Genomic DNA, 23,268 nt, shown 5'->3' on the forward strand with positions numbered 1-23,268 from the left:
TACTGGATTTGTTTCCTAATACTGTTCTGGGGACTGTGCAGCTCTTCTGTCTGTGTTTTACTTCCCTGAGTTTAGGCGGCAGAGTTAATTCTCCAGACTTCTGCTGCGGGTTTCCAGGCTGGAGGAAAAGGGCCTTGGCTTCACCGTACCACGGATTTTTTCAGGTTTTTTTTTCCTTTCTCAACTGCCACTAGAATTTTTGGACCCCAGAGATCTTCCTGTGTTAAAGGGCCAGTAAATGACACGTGTCTCCTTTTCTTCCCTCCTAACTGAAAGCAGACTGTAATGTGTTCTGTGCAGTGTTGGGTTGTGGTTCAGAAAAAAACACTGCTCCCCAGAAAAGTGTTTAAACACATGCTTAACTTTAAGTTGGCTGTTTGGCCTTAATGAATGAAAGTTAAATGCTTTTCTGAGTCAGGGCCCTTGTACGCCGGTACATCGAGAACCGCCACAGATATATGCTCACCCAGGCAAATATTATGGTGTTAAATGTCTCGCACATCAGCCTCATACATTATATACGTTACTGCCTTGTGAATTAGCTTGTTCTTCTCGTAACGGTTTTTTATCTGTGGTACTGGTGTATGCTTCCAACGGGGCTGGCCTGCGCATTACGACCCGACGACATCTTAACCCCGCTGCAGCCAGGTTCAACGGTTTTTGAACAGCCGCAACACGCCGGAGCAGAGCTATCCCCGTGGGTTAAGTGGCCGTGTACCTGACCGCCAGCGCCCAGGGTGATCTGTGCTCCACGGGCACGTCACGCAGGGCTGGACGGGGCCCTGACGAGACCCGCCGCACGTCACACGCCAGGCAGGGCACTTGGCTGCTGCCGCCCTGGATGCTCGCTCCCCGCAGAGCCACCCAGAGCAAGGGCATCAGCTCAGGGGCCGTACCCCGTGGCGGAGGGAGAGCACGACAGGGAGCTCAGAGCCTCTTCCCCGCCGACCGCCGCCACTCAGCCCGGGAAAGTGAAGGAGGGGAGAGCGGGAGAAAGGCCGAAGCGAAGGCGGCGCCTGGCCCTTTAAGGCGCGCGAGCGCTGCTTTTTGGCTCTCGGGCCTTGCCGTAGCGCTCCCGAGAGAGAGCGGCATTGTGCAGCCTTTGGCCCGGACCGCGCATGCGCCGTCCCACATTCCCCCCCCCCCCCCCCCCGCGCCTGGCGGCCCCGGAGCTGCCGCCGCTGCCGCGTCCCCCCTCCCTCCCCTCCCGCGGCCGCGCTCCTCCTCACCGCGGAGGAGGCGGCGGCGTTGCCGCCGCCGCCGCCGGTTCCCCCCCCCCCCCTCTTTTCCCCCTTCCCCCGGTAAGTCACCGAGAGGCGCGGGGGCGGGCCGGCTCCTTTCCCGTCTCCTCACCGCCGGGCTCCCGCACCGCCGTTTCCCCCCGCGCGGCGCCGCCGCCTTCCCTCAGGCAGCGCGCGGAGCTTCCCCCCCCCCCCCCCCCCTCCCCTCCCCGCCCGCCCTCGCGGCGGGGCGCGCGCCGAGCCCGACCCTACCTCGCGCCGCCACCCTCCCGCCTTTCCTCCGCTCCCCCCCCCCCCCCCCCCCCCATCCGCGCGAGGACCCCCGGGCCGGCGCGCGGCTCTGCAACCCCGCGGGGCTGCGCTCGTCCGGTCCCCCCGAAAGTTTGGGGTCCCCTGCAGGGAACTTGCCTCTCCCCCCCCCCCCCCTTTCCCCAAGCGTGGCGAGGGCGGGCGGGGAAGGGGCGTTTGTAGCCGGTGGGTGTGTCGGTACGGTATGCCCGGCGGCGGGGGTTGTGCCGGTGCTGGGGGTTTGCGGGGAACGCGTGTCTCTTCCCCCCCCCCCCCCCCCACGCCAGCGCTGCTGCGAGCCCCTCGGGCGTGGGAGCCGGGTGACGGCGAGGTGCTGGCGCCGGGGTTTGTGCGGGAGGATGCTGCGGAGCTGAGCGCTGGCAGCGGGCTGCGTGCTCGCCGAAGTTCCCAGATTAGTTCCAGATGAAAAGGATCTGATCTGCATTAGAAAACTTTAATTCCTTATTGTTGCGACCAGTGATTTATCCACGCTGTGGAGAGGGCTTATTAAAGCAGAGGGGCAACTGGTAGCGCTTTGCTCTGCGCCCTCCCTTCCCCTCCCGAGAAGGAGATGCTTAAAATGCCAGTAGTCGCTGGAAGAGCAAACACTATTGCTCCCAAATCTGCTGCCGCCCGCAAAAAGAATGGTAGCGGTGGTGGGATATTGCGAGTGTACTTTGAAGGCAAACCCTTACAGTGTGAGCTGGAGGTTATTCTGTTACTAAGCTGAAATGTGGCTGAGCTGCAATGGAGATTTGTTCCTTCTGCAGCATCAGCCCTGATTACCGAATACTGGCACAGCTCTTTATCAGGTTTTGTTACAGAAAGCAAGTCTGGTGAGACTAATACAAGGCTGGCTTTCAGTCAGGTGAAAGTCTCAGGTGGAGAAGGGCATGATTTGATGCTCAAACCATTTAGGAGGGAAATATGAGACTGAAATACTTGCATTCTGAGATGAAAGGAATCAAGTAGCGTCCTAAGCTTTGGAAATGCCTCTATTTTTTGTGTTCGTTATGATCTTGTATTCTGTACCTTAATAAATCTGAAAAAAAAGGCCTTGGACTCTTCCTTCCATCTTTTGTACAAACCATTGTATTTACTGTGTACTAAATACTTGTTAGAAGTATTTTGGGGAATATGATATGAAAACCCTGCCACGCCTAAAAACTATTCTGCTTTATTTCTATTTGGAATGGAGCAGAGTGGAAAAAAGCTTTCCAAGAAGTGATAAAAGGCCGTGGCTTGGGTTCTTGGTCTTGCACATTAGTAGGTCTGAAGGCCTAAAAGACTGCTGTGTTGCTAAACAGATAGAGAATATAGGTTTTCTTGCTGTTTTCTGGTGACCTGCAGTTAGGCTAATCTCATTATTCTAGCCGCTGAGAATCTTTTTGACAGCTAACGAGAATATTTTGTTTTTCTTCCAGGTTTTCATTTCAGTGCGGTTCTCCTCTCTGTGGCAAGGGCTGCCTTTTGAAGCAGCACATTCATTCTCCCCTTCAAGCACCATAAGTCTCATTTGCCAGCTTCAGAACCATGGCAACAGAAGAAAAGAAGCCAGATGCAGAATCCACCAAAACACAATCTACTCCTTCCTCCTCAACCAATCAGAGCAAGGTGTGTGTGGGGCTCCGAACAATATCCGTGTAAATACACATGGCAACTACCTGCATATTCAACAGGCAAACCAGAATTAGAGAACTGAATTCTCATGTAGATTAAGATCTTCTCCAGATCTTGCTTCTGCTGTTGTCTTGAGCTGAAAACGTGCTGAGGATTTTATGGGGAAAGCGGATGGAGCACAGCCTCTTCTGTAGTGCTAGGGGTTTTTTTTTTGTCTTGTGGAAGTTCTTTCTAACGAAATGCTTCTTGTCAGTTTGAGCACTAAAAGGCAGGTTAGTTGTATCCTTGGAATGCTTAGAGGTGGCTGGAGAATTGGTGAATCTGTGATCGTAGTTGCAAAGTGGGGAAGCAGTCATTATTCAGATTCTTTGAAGCCTTCAGATGCTCAAAGGAGATGTTATTGACTAACCATGAAGCCTTTGGAAAGCGTAAAAAGGGGAAAGGAAAAAAAAAAAGGGATTTTAGGGGTATGGAGGAATTGGCCTGTGATTTAATTCATGATAAAGATGAAAACTGCAAACGCTTAAAAGCACTACACAGATCAATACCAGGAGTATTATTTTGATCTACCAAGCACTTTATGGTTGGACTGTTGAATTACTCTCACCTGTTTGTTATTGGCTTGGATGAAATCCATGTCACGGATTGGTGTTGTGCATGCAACAGTAAGGCACTGCTGGCCTCAGACAGCAAGGGTGTGTCTTTTGTTTTGTTGTTTTTTGAATTTGGAGAGGGGGGGGAAAATGTAAACGTTGGACTCTGTTATGGTGAACATCCATGCTGTCCATTACTGTGTGCTGACCCAGTCTGATACAGAGCTTGTCACTGAGATACTAAATTTGGAATTTATTCAACTCATTCATACATATTTTTTTTACAGCCTGCGCCAGTAAAACCGAACTATGCTCTAAAGTTCACGTTAGCGGGACATACAAAGGCAGTCTCATCAGTAAAGTTTAGTCCTAATGGAGAATGGCTAGCCAGCTCCTGTAAGTATTGCTTTCTTTTTATCTCATCTAAAACATGCAATTGTGGGCCTTGGAGTACTGCCTGTCTTTAGTGTTACCTCCATCAGATGGAGGAGGGATGTAGTGTCATGGTTTTTCTTAAAAGGAGCAATACCAAAGCTGTCAGTCTTTGAGATAATCTGCTTTAAGCTTTTTAAGTTCTGTTACTTTGAACACTGGATCTTCTGTGCGTTGCCAAGTTGGAGAGTCCTCACCTGTTCAGCTTCCTTTATTGAGCAAATGGGCAAAAGCAAACACAGGATTCTTTTCCTGTGCAAAGGAAACCCTTGTGCTGTTCTGTATTGCTAAAGACATAGCTTAAGCTTTTAAAATAAACTTTGTGTAGAGTATCTGCAGGCAAAAGCTTAGCTCTGGGAAATAAGGAAGGTAGCTTTGTGCTACTAGACTGGACTGTGGAGTGTGGTATGGAGGACTGGCCACGTGCTTCTGTCCTGTGTGCCTGTGGTGTTTTGAGTCAGAGCCTTTGATTACCCCAGTGAAATGTGCAGAAGGTTATTATAAATAGTGTTTCACTACTTGCTGTCTTAAGTGGTAGATCAAGTCCTCTTCCTGTCAGCTTTGGTATTTCCTGAAATTTTTTTGGTAGTCAACATTGCTTGACAGCTTTCCTTTGAAAATGTGTTTATATGACCCTCAGCGATCCAGAAAGGATCCATGTATAACGGAAGGGCAATAGGAAAGAAGGACATTGTTGAATATGATGGTGAGGGCCACTCGAACGGCTTCTGGACATGGGAATGACTTAGGTCTTTGGCTTAACTGCACATAGCCTTAAGACCAGTGCAGTGTACCATATATAAATAATTTTTATGTTCCAAGTGTCCTCGTGAAAGTCCCCCCCTTTCCCCGCCCAGGTTTTCCACCCTGTACCTCTGGCAAATATCAGCCTTTTTCTCTGGTGTGTTTTGCAAGTTAACACGGATAATATGTTTGGGTTTTTGCAGGCATTAATTCAGTCCAGCTTGTGGTGTAATTTTTGTTCTTTTTGGGGAAAAGCGTTGCAGCATTTCTATGGAACGGTACTACTTTTACCACTGGCAATCTAAAACAAAAGTAGAAACCCAAGTTGTCATCAGAGCAACTAAAGCGGCTGGAGACTCTGTGCATTCCAGGCAGTTTAGGTAATCTCAGCTGCTGCAGTCTGGCCTGTACGAAACTGTTCTTTACCAATTACATATTACCTTATACACTTAGGTCTGCCTGGGGAGGGAGAACTACACAGTGTTTGCAGAGATGTAGTTAGCATGTTTCTTTCCACCTGGAAGGGACTGCTCTATCTGTTAGTGCTGTTAATCTCTTAACTGGCACGTTCTTTTCCAGCTGCTGACAAACTCATTAAAATTTGGGGAGCATATGATGGCAAGTTTGAAAAAACAATATCTGGTCATAAACTGGTAAGTATGAGGAGATTACTGTGCACTTGAATATGTATTTATTCGTAAAGAATTTTGCTTTCTTTTCCTCATCCAGAAATTTCCATTCTTGGTTAGTTTGACTTGTGTAGAAGGTTTGTTCTTCAGTCTCCTTTTGTACTTCTTTGTTTATACAGTCCTGTGCAACAGCCTGGGACTGGAATTGCTGAAGTAATACCAGGTCAGGCTGGAAATATGGGTGAAGTGCAGGCTGATAATGAAGTACCTGCATGCACACTGCCTAGCCATTTTCTTGAGTCCCTCCATTTCAGGAACACTAACCTCAGACATGGGGCAGTGCCTTCTTGGGTGAAAATCCCTGTAAACTCTGACACTGTGTCCTGTTCCATCTTTCCTTCGTATATGGAGCAGAATGGCTTGCCTTTTAAGGAGATTGAATTTTTCTTGTGGGTTTGCCTACATAAACACAACACTTACTCATTCTGCAAAGTTCTAGAGAAAACACAAATTCCCAAACCCTTTGGTTTTGTTTTCTAAAGTTTCTTACGTGCTGAAGTTTCCTAAGCAAAAATGAAGATTCACCAAAAGAAAAAACAGTAGAATCTTGTTCTTCTCCGGCCCTTAGGGACTCAAACCATAAAGACCAAGCCATTTGTCATGAAGAGAAGCCACTGATTCAGATTAGTTTATATAGCATACTGTTTATGAATTCCATGAAAGGGTGTTGGTGGCCACAGTAAGAGCTATGTGAACAAGCCATTGATGTTTTTGGAGTATATGGCTCAGCTTAAAATGAACAAGTATCAAAGGAGCTCTTAACCCAGTCAAATCAATGAATTTTCAACTCAGTGCTGAATTTTCTTCCAGGCTTCAGCTGTGAATATAATATGCAGTCTGTGTTTTCCATTTTCCTGTGTCAGTGAACAAACAGAGCTGAGAAGAGAATTGTTTTCCTTTGTTTTAGGGTATCTCTGATGTTGCTTGGTCATCAGATTCCAACCTTCTTGTCTCTGCCTCCGATGATAAAACTCTCAAAATATGGGATGTAAGCTCGGTAAGAGCAGAAACTATTATTTACCTTCCTTCTCCCCAGCATTGGCATCTTAACTCATGTTCTTCTGAGAGACAGCCTTGATGTGCTATGATGAGAGAAAAGGTAGAATTTTAAGCACTGGCTCCTCTTTGGGTAATACTCACTCCTTCCTGCTTATAACGAGCTGCTAGTTGAATGGACTGTGAGGATGAGTGAGTTATGCCGTTTGCATTCAGAAAGAAGAGGATGCTTATGGGTGCCATGACGAGTCTGGCTATCTTTTGAGAGCATTTAAGCCTTACAGTGGCAATGCAACCACATGCTTCGTTTCTGAAAGCAGCCTCTCAGACAAAACCTTTTTGTAACTCCTTATCATAGCTTCACTTGGTTTTGCTTCTCTCCCCCTTCCTTTTCTGCAATTACAATGAGCACTGGATAATTTGGTTGAATTTTGATTAAGTATGTTAAACTGCTTGGTTCTCCTGAGTTGCCCAAATGGTTTGCAAGTTGGCTGCAGTCATTAAAAATGTGGGTTTTTTTTCTTTCCTGTTGTTTTGTTGTAGCTGGTCCTCTGCCCATATAAATCTGGGGTTAGAGATGGTTTCTTTGTGTGCTACACAGTGATTAACCTTAATGCAGCTTATCTGAATGCATTTATCACACTGAAGGATGCTGTATATTTAACTGTGCTAAATCTTATTTCAGGGTAAGTGCTTAAAGACATTGAAAGGGCACAGTAACTACGTTTTCTGCTGCAACTTCAACCCTCAGTCAAACCTCATCGTTTCTGGATCAGTAAGTGATCTTTTTTTTTTTTTTTTTTTCTTCGTGCAAAGCAAGTACTGCACACCCCTGTCACCCGACACTAAGGGGACAGACAGGTTCTTTTAGGGATCCTTGGCAGAATGATGACGGCACTATAATGTAGTTACAATTAAAGCTTTATTTTCTTAACAGGATATTATGATTAGTGTAGCACAGAATTTATGATTAGAATGGCACAGGATTTCTACAAGCAGAATCAATGTAGTACAATTTATAGGCAGCGTAATACAGGATTTATAATACAATTTAACTTATAATTTGTAATCGCCTAGATTCTAACTTAACTCAAAGTATGACTTCTAGTCACCTGGACCCTCTGCAGATTGGGTCAGATCTTAATATATGGCTTGCTGTATCAATATAACAATCACAATCCAGACTTGAAAATCATATAAAATAAAAGAATATGAGTCACTCAGTCCTCGGAGGAAGCAGATGATGGTGGGGGTGTCCCTGGCTACCAGAGCGGTCATAGTCTCACTATCCAGCAGCAGTTCTGGTCCAGGTTCCCTGCTTAGGACTTGTAACTGCTTGATTTTTTTAGACCGTGCTCTGTGTGCTTTTATGCTTCCGCATTCTGGGACGGGGTGATCACTGCCACCAGGTTGGCCGGCTGCCTGGGACCTTCAAGGCCGGCGAGGAAGGTGGTAATTGGCCTGGCACCCAGCAATCTTGAGGCTGGCAGGGAGGGGAAGAAGAAATCTGTTTGATTTGTCTGCTTGGTTCATAGGACCTTCAGGGCCTGATGAGGAGGGAAAGGGAACAAATACCTGACCTGCTCAGTCACAGAGAATGGCTGCTTGCCTTATAAAATGGCGTTAGTTATGCTAGCCACGTTACCAAGCGTTGGGAGCAGTGGGTACCGGACGCAACCCCTTACCGTTTCAATTCTCTGTCTTCCTCCACAAACACAGCTTGTAGTAAGGTGAACTGCACTGTGCCACTGCTGTCTTTGCTTGGGGACACAGTCAAGCCCTTAACCCATCTTCAACATGCAGATTTCCTGCACGGAGAGGAAGAGTTTAGGGAGCTATGTTCCCAGTCTGTTATTTTTGCCCTGAGTGGTGCTTGTGTCCTAGGCTTTCTGATGCAGCTGCAGTGCAGCTGGAGGAAGGCACGTCTGTCTAGTCAAGCTATAACACCTTGCATGCCTCAAATAGGTGCATCATTAAACCACCTTGTGCATTTCTTCAATCTTCAGTTTGACGAAAGCGTGAGGATATGGGATGTGAAAACAGGGAAGTGCCTCAAGACGTTGCCTGCTCATTCTGACCCAGTTTCAGCTGTAAGTCCCTTCTGATAAATGAGCACACTAACATGCTTATTTTGTTTAGCAGAGCTCCTTTTCTATCTCTGTTTGTAGAGAAGTGGGTTTGTGCTCTAACTCTTACTATCAAGTCCTTACGCAGTGTAAGGGATGGCCTGTGGTGGATTTGCCAGTGGTCATTGCTCAAACAGAATGAAATGAACAGTGTTTTCTGTAAGATCGATACGGATTGTGGTCTTGGGTGTTAATGTGGGGAGCAGTGAATAGTAGTGTGCCGGTCATGCCTGAGTCTAGCACTCTGATGCTGGGGCACGGATTTGTGGTCACTTGAGGCTCGGAGAACAACCTGTATGTCTGTTGCTTTCGTGTTGTTCCAAGCCATTACTAAAGTCCAGAGCAGGGTAGTTCCATAGTACGCTCTGTTTCAAATCTCATTCATTTAATAGGTGAAAGGAGCTTGGAATACAGCAATATCCATTCCAATAAAGGAAAAACAGAAAGTGTTCAACTCTTAATGTTTTTGAAGTGAAGGAAACTGAAAAAAATTTGAGCCTCAGATGTGCCAAACCATGGCTGTTGTTACATGTTTGTTCTCCCTTGTGTAGAAGATATTTCACACTTACAAATGTACATTAGCAGTAATTATTCTTTAAAATAGCAGTATTTTGAGGTGTAGTTCAAGGCAATAAATTGACCTTAAAACATATACATGGCTATGTATGAGGTTAAATTCCATGCCCTTAAAATTATAAGGTACTATCCCCAGGCTCGGTACTACTATTATTCGAGCAACTAATGCTGTCTGAACAGAGTATCTGTGTGTTCATGTGTTCGTAGCTTCTGAAGAAACATGTATTCCAGTTCCTGATGCTTGAATGAACAGCTGTAGTTAACATCCAACCATCTTTATAATTATGCCAGGCAAACTGGGCGGGGGGGGAAGAATCTTGGTTTTAATCATGTTACCCATCTGAACGCGTGCCTATTGTTTGTATGTTGTGTTGACTTTCTGCTTCTATCTACATGAATTGCAGTGTCAGTAATGGAAGATAAGTACTTTCAGTGGAGCTTAAAAATCTGATCTATATGAACATCAGTAAAGTTATTTTTCCCCTTCTGTAATATTACAGGTGCATTTTAATCGTGATGGATCCCTGATAGTGTCAAGTAGCTATGATGGACTCTGGTAAGTGGTTATTTCTTGTCTGTGGCACTGTTCAGACCTCTTGCATTTAAAAAAAAGGACTTTTTAAAAAAGGCTTGTATTTGTAATGTTAAAATCGGAACAAAGACTTCAAAACCAATAGTAATGATTCTCATATGTTTTTCATAGTCGAATCTGGGATACAGCATCAGGCCAGTGCTTGAAAACACTGATTGGTGAGTAGGAATATTTCTTGTTTGTGCTCTATTTTTCACTGTTAAGTTGTGACATAGATATTCTGCATCATTGCTGTGAACAGTGGCTTCCTTAAGCTCTATTTTACTGTCTTCCTGCCATTCTGTTAGTACGCTGTTGTCCTCTTACCTATTGCAGTAAGAGGAATTATCCTTTCACATGAATGGAAACTTGCTTAAGCTTTGAGTGTTGTTTAGTCTAGATGGACAAATGAGAGTTTTTCCAAGTTTTCTACCATTCAGCTGTGTAGTGCTTGTTGTGCAGCAGTTCAAAACTGCAACAAAGTTGTTTGTGCTGTTGGATGTGATGGAAGCAGGTAGTCTGTGACTACACAAGCTGTCTTTTTATTGCAAGATGCATGAAGGCATCTTGTGAACATAGGTAATAAAAGGAAACCACCTGTTGGGCATATGTTCCCTAGTCCTTCATATTCTTATAAAACATTATATAGGCAAGTTATATAGCACTGCAAATCAGTGGCATGTATTTTAATATAATGATTTTTTTAAAAGGTAGAGATACGGTCTTGCTCTAAGTGTTGATGCATGGAAGGAAAGTTCAGTTACAAAGGATTATTTAAAATGTTTGTGAGCAGAATGCTCAATATCCTTTTCTTAAATTAATGAAAACAAGCACCTTTTCTACACCTCTCTTTTTCTTGAAGTACCAAGGGACAAGAAAACTGAAAGCTTGTTTCAGTGAAAAGATGAACAACAAATTATTGTCAAAAGAAATTCTCTGTCAATGAGACAATACAACCATGCACTGTTTACTATTGCTTTTATTTTCACTGTAGATGATGATAACCCTCCTGTGTCTTTTGTGAAATTCTCACCAAATGGCAAATACATACTAGCTGCAACTTTGGACAAGTAAGTATTTAAAAAAAAAAAAGAAAAAGAAAAACCCACAGGCTTTGAAGTGTTTAAGTATCAGATAAAACTTTATTTTGCTGCTCTTTAGCTATCTTAGTAATGATACTACACAAGTTCATATATACTATCTCACTTGAAAAGCCTGCAAGGTGTTGTGCTTCGCTAATGGCACAGGCAGGACTTGAGTCTTCTTAAAGTCTTAGCACTGCTTAGTGACTGCAACACCCATTCATTCCTTCTTGTACCTTTCAAAACCTCAGCATTTCCTTGCATTAATTGTATGAGTCTTTTGTAACATCGAGAGACAGAAAACCTAGCCTATAAAAGGCTGCAATATACAAATAACTTTGTGTGTAAGGTGTAAAAGCAGGGCAGGTGGGCTGATTGTACTGTGAATGATTCACCTGGGGAATTTCCATGGAGCTACTAAGAAGGGATTAGCTGGTCTATCATCTCCATTCAGAGACGGTAATGATGCTGTTGTTTTCGTGAGACCTTCCTTTCCTAGGTTGTGAGGTTGATGCCCTCCTTCTCTGAGCGTCTTTGTACAAAAGATGCCACAGACTGTTGCCTGCTTTTTTCAACTAGTCAATGAAAAGCAGAGAAAACCCAGGTTAGGCTCCCTGCGGAAGAGAAAGGGGACTATCTTGCAAGCTCTGACAGTAGCCTGGGTATCAGTACAGCTGGTCTGTATCTGGACATGCATGGGGCTTGCTTAGTCTGTGGAAGAGCCTAGTGCTTGCCTGAAACAAGTGACTTGCTTTATGTCCAAATTGTATTCAGTAGCATTATTCACTTGGTCTGCACTGGCTTAGGCTTGAATGGGTTGAGGATGCCTCAGTCTAGTGTTTACTCCCCTGAAACACCCTGGTGCAGGACTGCAAGTTGAGAAATTAGGGCAGTGTGTGTGTATTTTGGTCTGTATCTACTTTCAGCAGTGTTTGATTTTAAAACAGGTGGGGGAAGGGGGATAGTTTGTAGGGCCATCCCTGATTCTAGTGGGTTTCTCACCCTGAGAAGGATGATGTCTAATGAAACCTGTATGAATCTTTTGGATGCATTGGGAATTGGGGGATGTCTGCCAAAGCATCTTATCCTTTCTTGGTGTCATTTGTCTGTTACCCTGCCCATCGTTTCGTTTCACTAATTGTCTGGTCATTATTTATAGAGCAGTAAAATTGATACTTTGAGGTTAACTAATGCTGCATTCCAAAGCCAGGCTAAAGTGATCCATGTAGACTTTAAGAACTCGTATGGAGAAACTTTTTCTGCTGCTAGGAAATTGTCAGATGGAAAAACGTCAAGAACTAAAATCTTTGTTTTTCTGTTTTCTAGCACTCTTAAACTTTGGGACTACAGTAAAGGAAAGGTAAAACCAATCCTGTCTCACTATGTAGACTTAACTAAGCTTATAGGAAAATCTGGATTTCATACCTGCTTTTTAAACTTACTTAACATTTTATGAATACTATAGAGAAAAGTGTTAGTAGCCCTTTATTGGAGAGGACAAACTTTTAGTAGGGCCTGTTGTGATAGGACAAGGGGTAATGGTTTTAAACTAAAAGGAGGTAGATTTAGACTAGATATAAGGAAGAAATTTTTTACAGTGTGGGTGGTGAAACACTGCAACAGGTTGCCCAGAGAGGTTCTAACATTGGAAACATTCAAGGTCAGGTTGGAGGGGGCTCTGAGCAACCTGATCTAGTTGAAGATGTCCCTGCTTACTGCAGGAGGGTTGGACTAGATGACCTTTAAAGGTCCCTTCCAACCCAAACCATTCTCTGATTTGATATGATTCTATGACTAAAGATGCATTTGGGGAAAAAAAAAAAAAAGTGATTGGGATCCTGCATAGCCCTGAGATATTAAGTAAAGCCATAGTTCTGCATTTTTCTTTTTACGAACAATAAATTGCTGTTGCTCTCTTTCTCTGTGGTAAAGTGACAAATGTAGGGCTTTCCCTGCCCTCCCCTCACCCCCCCCCCCCCTTCAAAATTGTTTAGTGTTCTAGGGCAGAGATGCCCTCTGCATCCTCTTAGATAAGTTGGCAGGGTGGGAAACACAGGCAGACATATTTAGTCTTTTCTGCCAAGGGAGTTTGTTCTTAACTGAGAAAACTACCTCCCAGCTGTATTAATATCTTATGGCTCTTCCCTTTCAGTGCCTGAAGACATACACAGGACACAAAAATGAGAAGTACTGCATATTTGCAAATTTCTCCGTTACTGGTGGAAAGGTTAGTATTTATTTGACATACTTTATACCATTGTGCAGTTTTTACTGCTTTTCTCTGTAGAAGAAACAATAGTTTGGGGATGGAAACCTCCTTTGGTGGGTCCTGGTTCACAGGTGCCATGGTGCAGTTGGAGAAGGGGGGTGTCCTAGGAAAGTCCCTCTGAGCACCTCTGGTGTCTGTGTCTTGAGGTGGGCCTGCTGTCCCACTGCAGGCTCCTGCCAGGGCAGCAGCAGAAAGGGACTTTCCTGCAGCAGGAGAGCGGCTGCTGGTGTATCCATTTGCCATAGCCACGCAGCAATTGGCCATCAGGTGGTAGGTTGGTGTGTTCTGGTTGAGAAGACGCAACAAATCAGCAGAGATTAAGTCCTAACACAGAACCACCGTAGCACTTTTTGCTCCTTTAGTTTTTGTCCTCCAGCATATGCTGGGTGGAGCAAAGCTTTCTGCTGCCTGTATGCACTGAATAGAGGCTGAGAGCGAATGAACTACATCAAGCAGTCATATAACGTTGGAAGTTCCCTTTCATATGATGACAATGAAGTGTTTACTGAATAATAGCAGGTAGATATAGATGAGGAGAAAGGTTAAAATAACTGTGTTTTTTCTCTGCCCTTCCAGTGGATTGTGTCCGGTTCAGAAGACAACCTGGTTTATATTTGGAACCTTCAGACAAAAGAGATTGTACAGAAATTACAAGGACACACAGGTGTGGAAGAGGATTTTGTTTTTATTGATGGAATATCCCTCATGTCAGCTTGTAATGAGGGCTTAGCTTGAACATTTTCTCTCTGATGTTTAGTTTTGACTGTCAGACCCATAAATTCTTGACTGGCTGAAGCTCAATTGAACCGTAGGAGTTTTGCTCGTTTTTATGAAGGGGTTTTTTTATGGGCATTGCAAGTGTTTATTCTTTCACTGTGAGAACTTGGACATCAGCTTATAAAAGAGATTTCCTTGAGTTCAGAACTGGTCAAGATATTTAAGTGACTCATAATATTAGTGACTTTGAATTGCCTGTTAACGCCTTCTAAAGCTGCAGCTCTTGAAAGGATAAGGACTGGTGTGGTCCTGCTGTTTGTAAATGTCTGTATGTATGCATGCCTGTTTTTGAAGGCAGAGTTGAGCATGTATTGAGATGTCACCTGATGGGTACTTCAGTCTGAATCCCATAAGAAAGCAACACTTTCACTGTACTGGCTAGAAGGAACTGTGCTGTGAAATCTAAGCATGTTTATTTTGCAAGACCATTGATTTGGACTGTTAAGTGGGGGCAGTGGCAGCAGGTTTTCATTTTCAGGCTAGGGCAAGACTCTGAAGATGAAGTGCTATCTAAGCATTGAATAGGATGCTGGAAATGCCTTACATGGAAAGAAAAAACCGAGCTGGGTTTTTATTAGCTGTGTCTGACATAATATGCCAAGAGTTTTGCCTGTGAAGTAAGCAAGAACTAGAATCTAGAGCGTTCTCACATTTTGAAACCTGTCAAACACTTTCCAACTACTACTCGCAATTCTTTTTTGCTAGTGTTTCCTCTCACAGAGAAGCAATAGTTGGAAAATATTTATGAATAATGTGTTTGTAATTCTGCTACAAGGAAATAGTAACTTGGCTATGCTGTTTTAAAATGCAGTAGCAATACACATTCATTTTCAGAAATGCCTTCTATGAACCAGATTTCATTGCTGTAAATAATGATATTTGTATATCTTTTCTTTTTGCTTAGATGTTGTAATCTCAACAGCTTGTCACCCAACAGAAAACATCATTGCATCAGCGGCACTAGAAAACGACAAAACAATTAAACTGTGGAAGAGTGACTGTTAAACGTTCCAGTATCACTTTAGAGACTGTCAGGAAAAAAAGTTTTTAAAAAAAATAATAAAAAACCACATGAGAATAATAAATCCAGTTTGGCAGGAAACCTGAAGAATATTTGATAAAGTGGTTTCTGTTAGTCTTGGCCCAAAGAAAACGTCTTAGCTCTTTGCTAGAACCGGGCAACGTGGTGAAAAAAAAAAAAAAGATGCAGTGTCTCCTTTCCTTGCCTAATCTTTTGGCAGACAAATGGATCATTCTGACATCGCGTTAGAAGTGTCAGCCTTGTATTGGACACCCCAAAGATACTGTACTTTATGGTGGCATTACTTCTGGGCACAGTTGCTGCTTAAGGAAGAGCTGCCAGTCTACTTTGTAACAGTAAGTTAAGTCACGAGCCTAGAGATGTGTGGAATTTTTTTAAATGTCTAATTTTTTATTTTTTATTTCCAGAATGTAGGTTCTAGTCTCTTGGGAAGTTTCTGTATTGTTTTAAATAGGAGTACTGCATCTTTAAGGGTGCTTCATTTTAAACACTCAGCTCAAACTTCGTGACCAAATAAAACCGTGCAGTTCCAGATTTCCCTCTTCCTGCCCCAACTTGACTCCTGTGGTGAAATCTCCTCTTACCTTCTGTATAGTTGCTTACCTCTTGTTACGTGTGTTTAATAGATGCTGTTCTAGAGCAAAGTTACAGTTCTTCTGTTAACCATTAAAATGAATCCTGCTTGTAGTTGTTCTCAGCATATTTTAATTTTTTTCTCTTCTGGTTATAAAGCAAGCTCACAGAACACTGTAAAGTTATTTCAATGTAAAAAGGAAAACCCCAGACTTTTGTATCTTGAAAATCCATTGTATGAAACTGTATTGATAATGGCATGACTCTGTATCTATTTCAGCATTGGTATTTCTTTCCCTTTTTGTCATACCCATGTGGTATTTACACATCCAAAAAGATACCATATGCCATAATAAAATAAAAAGGTGGGATTTTATGTCTATGCTTGTGGTAAGAGTGTACTAATGTGAAGTGTCTGTGTCCAAAGAAGCCTCCCTTAAAAACACCTTTGGAAGGAAGTATTTCTGTAGCTGCTTCATTGAGTGAGGAGGGGAGGAGGAGGAGCGGCGTGGTACTTTACATCTGTTGTGGAGAGAGAAAAGAGGAGCATAAGTCAAAATTTGTTTAAAGAAACTCAGAGGACTGAACTGAAGGTGTCCTCAGCAGAGGTAACATTAGTACAAACCCTCACAGAGACCTTTAGCTAAGGGGAAAGGAATCCCGCTGCCCTCTCCTTGCAGAATGGGCAGGGCAGGCTGAGTGATGATCCAGGAGTTAGCTTGTGCTGGTTAAGAATTGCGTTGAAGCACAAGTTTTATTGCACCCAAAGGGTTCTGCTGTAAGGGGATGTTTTGTTCCCGGTGAAGCAAAAATCCATTTTTTTGGTATCAACCTCATGTGCTTGATAATAACTGAAAATCAATTCCAGTACAAACCTCTTCTCTAGTGGCTGCTCAGAGGCTGCCTTGCTTTACCCTTAGCGAAGAAGACAGCTGCAAGACATGAGGTATAGCTTTTCTTTTTAAAATATAAAAATAGATTTCATGTTAAGCTTGTGCTAAAATGGCTATTAATAATATCACTGTCTTTTGATTTTTTTCATTACGCCCAGGAAAGGACACTCTGTCTCTAGACTTAGTGAGTGTTACTGCTGAAATAATCAATTTCTTCATGAGGTTTTTTTTCAGTGTTTTTCTCACAGGCCGATGAAACTTTTCAAGTGCAAGATGTGGCTGTGCTGCTTTACCAGTGTGGAGAAGCTGCTATATTACTCCAGCAAAGCGTTTTTACATAGATTCAAAAATGTTTTGTAGCATAGAACTTCCTGGTAACTGTGTGAGTGGCTTTGCTTGCCCAGCTGTGCTGTGGCTTTCCCTGCCCTCTGAGCCAGAGAGCTATGGAGAAGGGAGATGGTTTTCCTGCTATCAGGAGGAAATCTCTTGATCAGGGATATTCTTTTCCCCCAGACTGAAGAGCCCTGGTGTAAAGGATCTACTAGAAAGCTGTCCTTTGTAAAGGTTGTGTTTAAGTCCCTAGTATCCCACCTGGGAATAATGCTGGGGCCTATCTCCATGAGCTCTACTTAGCTATAATTATATACAGCCTGGCCTGTCAGTGGTGGTTTGACGGCCGGGATTAGCTAATCTTGTAAAGCGCAGTACTGAAAACAAGGTTTGTGCGATGGTTGGGCTGGCTCGCCCTTCTGTAGTAGGAGAGACAAGCTTTGCTTGTGTTAGGTGCAGGCTTATAGTGGCTGGAGCACGTTTGCAACCTGCTGAGGGGAAGTGAGCTATCACCCTGGGGCTCTGCTCTGCTGGGTGCTTTTAGGGTGAGGGAAAAGGAGAATCTGGGAGAAGAAAGAAACCAGAGGGAGATGGTGTTTTTAGGGATCCGCCCTAAGAAAGAAAACCCGAAAAAAACATGGTTAGATGCCACGAAGTAGGTGGCAGTGCCTTAACCGTATGCGTGTTGTATAGGCCACTGGGGCCTCTTCCATCCTTATCAAGGGGAGTGCTAACCTTCTCTCCTTTCATACAACACAGAACATAATCTGCCCCCTCCGCTATTTAAACCTCCATCAATCTCGTTCTATTACAGATCGAGTGAGAGAATTTCGCGTTTCATTCCTTCTCAGTTTGACATCGCCTTCTGATTCACCCAGGAGATTTTTACTCCAATTCCCGTATGATTACAAAAACCCTGAAAACCCCATGAAAATAGCACTGACGTGCGTTTTTTTTGCCGCCGTCTTAATGTATTCATCACTCTCAGCCAGTCAGAGCGCAGCAGCCGGATTCTCTTGGACTGCCCCCTGCCGTTGTCGCCGAGCCCCCGCCCTGACGAACGGGCTCGCTCCCAATCAGCGGGCGCGTTTACCGGGGAGAGGGCGCTTCTCCTTCCGCCTCGCTAATGGCGGCAGGAGGGCCCGAGTACCCGGGTTCGAGTCCCGCCTCGGGCTGGGGCGCGGAGCGGAGCCCGGGGCTGCGGACGGCGCCGCTGCCGGTGGGTGGTGGGGCGGGGGCGGGTGCCGCCCGCTGAGCTCTGCCTCTCGTAGGGATGAGCTCTAAAGCAGGATTTGCAGGCGAACCCGTCTAATCTGCGCAGGGTTTAGCCGTCTTTCTTGGTATCCCGAAGGTTTAAGTGGGAACACGAGTGTATCGCGGGATTTGCTAATCAAATTTTTCTCAGTCAGGGGAGGAAGGCCTTTTCCTAACGTGTTCCCGGTGCCCCTGAGCTGATAAATCTCTCAGAATTGCATCAGAGCTAATGACAAGTTAAAAAAAACGTATACTGGTTCCAGATGTGGAAGCAGTCAAAGAGGTTGGGTTTGTTGTTTTTTTTTTTTTTTTCTCCTTTTCTAAAGGTCTTTTTGCCTTCTGCATCCCAAGGGAATAAAACCAAAACAAATATCTAGCTAAATCAGCACCAGCAGCACCTCAAACCGGCCGGGGGAACTGGTTCGGGGCTGGGGTGATGTTCCCACTGGGGTTACCCACCCCAGCATCTGGTCCCACCGACGCCGGGTTTAGTGCACCGTGCTGTCCCTCGGCCCCACCGGCTCTCCTGGGGCTTCCCGCTCGGTTCCCTGCGGAAAGGGCCAGCCGGTGCCACGTGCCGCTCGCGTTGGAGCTGGATGAGGCCGCGGAGCCAGGTGCTGCGCCCAGAGGTGTGCATGGCCCCGGACCCGCCAGCTGTGCAGAGCTGCTGCATCGCTGCAGCAGAGCCCAGGCTGCTCCTGGCTGCCCCTTCCAGATACCGATGAGTTTATTAAGGGATTAAAAGTTAGTTTCCCCTCCTTATTGAATGCTCTGATTTATGCATGCGTTTAAATCAATCCCATTTCCTGCGTTTTATCCCTTCTCCCCAAGGCTTTCAGGCTTTGCCGTGTTAGACATTTGTTATAATCACATTGTTTTGAGGCAAGCGAGGCACCGTGGGTGGTTTAAGTGATTTGAATAAATGAGCTGCATTACTTAGGCACTTCTCCCAGGTGCTAATTGCCCCTCCTGAGCTGTAGATGCCCGTACTTGGACAAGTTTGTGCTGCCTCCCAGTGAAATATTAATGGGCATACTTGCTAATTGAGATGCTCTGCGGAGATGAGGTCCAAGCCCCTGTCTGGCAGAGCAGGTGCCCGCGGTCTGCCCGGTGGGCTGGGGTGCCCAGGGTGGGGGATTTCAGGTGCTGCTAGCAGGCCGTTGCTGGATGGGCTACATAAGCAGATTATTTTGTCATTTTAATTTTTTAATCCCATGCATTCAGTCGTGTTCTCTTATTAGTAAGCATTAGCTCTCTAAGTCCCATTAGCTCCACTGAGACCTGGGGCTTTGCTTGTGGGGACAGCGACAGAGGAGCCAACAAAGGTCTGGGGGCCTGATCCTGCAGCCAGTGATGTCCGTGATGCCCCATGTGGCTGTGGGTCTGATCCTGGCCCCGCAGGATCGGAGCCATCACAGCTCAGTGCTTTCCACCGCTGCACTCCCAGCCCCCTTCCCAAGCCCCGAGCAGCTCCGAGTGGGCTCCCTCCAGAGCCGATGCAAACTTGGGGCTGGCCCCGTTTGGCCTCTTGCTGCTTTATTAAGGCAACTGTTTTCTTGTGCACAAATGCATATGTTACATTCAAACCCACCTCTCCCTCCACCAGGTTTTGCCTGTAACGCCGTGGCCATGTACTTTGCTAGAGCATCTCAAGCCTTGGATTTACAATTAATTGACTGCTTCTCTTTAATAAAATTATTCCTGCCCTCTTTAAATAGCACAATATGTCACAGAAAGCCGGTGGGTCCATTCGTGAAGATGAGGCAGCTCAGAGAGGAAAAAGAGGAGGAAAAAAAAAAAAAAAAAAAAAAGTAAAACCACACATCTCCCCAAACCCCTTCTGCGTAATCCAACTGAATTAGAGGATTTCGAAGTGGATTTAAAACTAAATCTTGATTAGGGAGAATTTCTCTCCAAGAGCTGCTGCACGGTAGTATTAATGGGAAGTGATCGTGGACAGAGGAAATAGGACAGAAATAACCGAGGGTAGCACATACGCACTCACGTCTGTGCATGAACTGAAAGAATCAGAGAATTTCTCAAGAGGCAAAGGGAGAAATTAAGCATCGACATAACAAGACTGGGCTCCACGGGGCTGCCCGGAGGAAGTGGGGAGCGGCCAGATCCCTGCTGCGCCCTTTATTCTGGTGGAGGGTTTTGCAGGTGAAACGCAAGAGGTGTGCACGACCGGGGAAAGAGCCGGCAGGAGAGACGGCCTCTGCCCGCTCCCCCAGACACCGGTGTTCGTCCTCCGAGCCCCGGGTGGGCAGTGGGAGCTGACCCCCATGCTCTCAGGACACATGCCTGGAGGTGCCCATGGGATCCTCTCTCTGATAACCGTGGTGTTCGTCCTCCCAGAGGGTAAGTGCCGCTGTCCTCGGGCTGCGGAGGGTGCCCGTGCTTTGGAGTTACGGTCGTTCGCATCTTCCCCAAACCCTGCTTGTTAAGGTGTGATTTAGTGTCGGGATGAATCTGGGGGCATTTCTGCCCCAAGCGATGTAGCTGCGTGTTGCCGTGTGTCGGTGGATTTTGGAAGGAGCTAATGTCATCGCATTTTGTGCAAAACAAGGGCATGTGGGCCAGGAGCCGCGATCCCCTGGGCTCCCCTTCCCTGGTGCCGCTGGGGCAGGGACTCCCCTTGCCATGCGGGGCTACGCAAGGGTGGTCACCCACCTCCCCAAAACCCCATGGGAGCAGACAAGGCCAGGCTTGGGAAGGGCTCCGGGTTGGCATTCAGAGGCAGGGAAAGGTGACGGCAACAGTAAGTGCAACCTGATTTTTGTTGTTGTGATTAATCAACGCAGAGATTGTGTTTACCTTAAACTCTGTGGATGATGCAAATGAATATTCTTTGAAGGCTTTTTTTTTTTTTTTTAAAGAAACCTGAGAAATGGCTTAATTCCCATTCTGGTTGAGGGCAAGCAATTCTCAGGCACAGTTGCTGACCCTGCAGGGAAGGACTGAGCTGCCGCCAGTATAAGCATGCAAAGCTCTGGCCTCACACACCAATGCCACTGTCCCGGGGTCACGGGCATGTTGGCTTGCAGTTGTTCTGAATGAGGATTTCTCTTGTTTCTGAGTTGTTTTGCCTCCCTGACAGACCCTGCGATAAAAGCAGGACCGCGTTCAGGGAGAAAACCAAATCATGCCAATGAAACCATCTCTCTGGTGTGAATGCCTCCAACACAGGCACCGCTGAAACTGGAGGAATTTGGTGAAACAGGCAAAGCTGTTTGCGAGAGCAGCTGAGCTCTGGCTCGGTGATGTCTGTGGTTGGGAGGTTTCACCTAGTCTTTACAAGCCCTGTTTCAAAGCTCCCTTGTTCCCACTATTTGATCCCAGTGCAAATCTCCGGCTAATCTCTGATTTCGCACTGACCTCTAGCGGGAGATGCTTTTATATTTTTTGGGCCCACTGGGTAAACAAGTGGCAGACAGCTTCGGGCTCTGACTCAGTGCTTAATGCGACTTGGCAAGGCAGAGAGCGCTGCAAAGCCGTCGTTAGAGAGCAGCTAGGAAGGAGTTGAAGTATTTTCCCCCTGGAAAAATCCAATTTTGTTTCATATGGTTCTTGTTTAGTGTCCGGACTCCAGTGTTATGGCTGCAACATCATCGTTGGCACCAAAAACGTGGACATGGGGTGCTCTAACCCAGAAGTGATCACCTGCTCCCACTCCCACCAGGGCTTCAAACACCGGTTCTGCATTAAGACAGAGAGCGGTGAGTCTGCCCGGGGGGGCCGGGGTCGCAGTGGGTGCCTGATCGAGCCAGCGATGCTCGCACCCCCAAAGCAAACCTTGCAGCCTTCAAAGGGGACTTGGCCCCGGTGTAAGGCTGGCAGAACATCACCCTCCGCCCCGGCTGTCACCCCTGACGTCCCGCGCTGTGCTTGCTTTGCAGTGGTCCTGGGCATCCTGCTGACCAGCGGCTGTGCCACCTCCCGTCACTGCCAGCAGCAGGAGCTGCCGGGGGTCCGCATCCACTGCTGCGACACAGACCTCTGCAACGGTTCCCCCAGAGCCCCCCGGCCGCCCCTCGGCCTCGCTGGCGGCTGCATCCTCCTGCCCTCCCTCCTTGCCGCCCTGCTCCTCTCCTGAGCCCCCCGGGGCTGGGGGGGGGGAGGCGCGGGACCCTCGGGGAGGGGAGGGCTGGAAGCGGGGATACCCCTATACCTGCTCTTCCAAGTGGAGCAGGACACCCTTCTCTCCCCTCTCCTCAATAAAAGGTGCCGAATGCTTTGCCCTGGAAAACTTTCCGCGATTCCCCTGCATCCCGGGGAAGGATGGGGGGACATTTCTCCAGACTCGGGGGTGGGGGGGGATGCTGGGGATACCCGCACCAACCCGGAGCAAGGGGAGCGCAGGGCCAGGGGTACCCACGGCCTGCCGGGGGTGGAGTGGGGGGGCTCAACCCACGCACCCCCCCCATCCCACCCGGGGGACCGGGAGGGCGGCCGAGCCCGGCTCTTCCCACGAGAGGGCATCGTCGGCCCTCGCTCCGCCAGCCGGGAACCCCGGCCAGCCCGGGTGGGCTTCGGGGTGCAGGGGTAGGAGCGCCCCACGCAGGGCAGAACCTCCAGCGGGGGTACCGTGGGATGGGTGGGAGATGGGGTGGGGAACAGGGTACCCGCGTGAAATGAAGGGGTTTTGGGGTTTGGGTTTGGTTTTTTTTTTTTTTTTCTCAAACGTTATTCCCAACCCAAGAGGCCAAACGGGAGCTTGAACGGAAAAATTTCATCCCATACGGATCGGAGCCGAAGTGGCTTGTTCAAGGTCATCGCGAGGGTGTGTGGTGGAGCTGGGAATTAAATGCATATGTCTCAAGAGCCAGCCTTGTGCTTTTATCACCGGGGAAACAGCATAAACCTCACTGGTGAGAAATGAATGAAATATTTTTATTCTATTTTTTTTCTTTAGATAAAAAAATATAACGCAAAAGACCTTTTCCATGCAAAACATCAGCTTTTGATGACATTTATCAGATGTGTGTCAGGAAACAAGTCAAAACTCTACTAAAAATATTATCTGAGGCACCTTCCCAGCAGAAGCACTTAGGGACTGACACAAAACATGTTCAGATTCCGAAGATTCAGAATAAAAGGAAATCAGAAAACAAATCCTGTAAAAATGACAAGAACAGCAACACTAACCAATTCCCCCTCTTTCCCCTTAAA

General features: G+C 46.4%; 3 protein-coding genes and 1 non-coding gene across 5 annotated transcripts in view; 2 read left to right on the plus strand and 2 right to left on the minus strand.

Moving 5' to 3' along the window:
- BRD3 (bromodomain containing 3) overlaps window positions 1–1,411 on the minus strand; it is a 52,018-nt gene extending 50,607 nt beyond the window's left edge. The window contains exon 1 of the mRNA XM_030000129.2: window positions 1,311–1,411. The gene's annotated coding sequence lies outside the window, so the exon portion shown is untranslated. The remainder of the gene's footprint in view (window positions 1–1,310) is intronic.
- On the plus strand, window positions 1,152–16,001 carry WDR5 (WD repeat domain 5). 2 transcript variants are annotated; one of them, XM_030000143.2, is made up of 14 exons: window positions 1,152–1,301; window positions 2,954–3,143; window positions 4,030–4,138; window positions 5,498–5,571; window positions 6,515–6,604; window positions 7,289–7,378; window positions 8,610–8,693; window positions 9,806–9,861; window positions 10,009–10,055; window positions 10,871–10,946; window positions 12,285–12,318; window positions 13,111–13,185; window positions 13,804–13,891; window positions 14,909–16,001. In XM_030000143.2, the coding sequence occupies exons 2-14, from the start codon at window positions 3,063–3,065 to the stop codon at window positions 15,007–15,009; spliced, it is 1,005 nt and encodes a 334-aa protein (XP_029856003.1). In that variant the 5' UTR covers window positions 1,152–1,301; window positions 2,954–3,062; the 3' UTR covers window positions 15,010–16,001. The 2 variants fall into 2 exon arrangements, with proteins under 2 accessions (XP_029856003.1, XP_029856004.1); XM_030000144.2 differs by having other exon boundaries at window positions 1,162–1,293; window positions 2,953–3,143.
- Window positions 16,002–17,471: 1,470 nt separating this feature from the next.
- On the minus strand, window positions 17,472–17,599 carry LOC115335506. The gene has a single exon (XR_003921450.1). It is a non-coding gene; the product is annotated as a U6atac minor spliceosomal RNA (small nuclear RNA).
- Window positions 17,600–19,203: 1,604 nt separating this feature from the next.
- Window positions 19,204–22,920, plus strand: LOC115335370 (ly6/PLAUR domain-containing protein 1-like). The gene is made up of 3 exons (XM_030000903.2): window positions 19,204–20,457; window positions 21,675–21,815; window positions 21,996–22,920. Exons 1-3 carry the CDS (start codon window positions 20,382–20,384, stop codon window positions 22,190–22,192), a joined length of 414 nt encoding a protein of 137 aa, XP_029856763.1. The 5' UTR covers window positions 19,204–20,381; the 3' UTR covers window positions 22,193–22,920.
- Window positions 22,921–23,268: the final 348 nt, after the last annotated feature.

This window comes from Aquila chrysaetos, chromosome 24 (assembly GCF_900496995.4).
Source record: "Aquila chrysaetos chrysaetos chromosome 24, bAquChr1.4, whole genome shotgun sequence".
NCBI classification, from domain to species: Eukaryota; Metazoa; Chordata; class Aves; order Accipitriformes; family Accipitridae; genus Aquila; species Aquila chrysaetos.

Bases quoted from the DNA above. Each gene is read 5' to 3' on its own strand.
- LOC115335370 (XM_030000903.2), top strand. From the start codon at position 20,382: ATGCTCTCAGGACACATGCCTGGAGGTGCCCATGGGATCCTCTCTCTG. The intron at 20,458-21,674 runs GTAAGTGCCGCT...GTTCTTGTTTAG, and splicing joins GGTGTTCGTCCTCCCAGAGG to TGTCCGGACTCCAGTGTTAT. The intron at 21,816-21,995 runs GTGAGTCTGCCC...CTTGCTTTGCAG, and splicing joins CTGCATTAAGACAGAGAGCG to TGGTCCTGGGCATCCTGCTG.
- WDR5 (XM_030000143.2), top strand. From the start codon at position 3,063: ATGGCAACAGAAGAAAAGAAGCCAGATGCAGAATCCACCAAAACACAA. The intron at 6,605-7,288 runs GTAAGAGCAGAA...ATCTTATTTCAG, and splicing joins AAATATGGGATGTAAGCTCG to GGTAAGTGCTTAAAGACATT. The intron at 13,892-14,908 runs GTGTGGAAGAGG...CTTTTTGCTTAG, and splicing joins GAAATTACAAGGACACACAG to ATGTTGTAATCTCAACAGCT.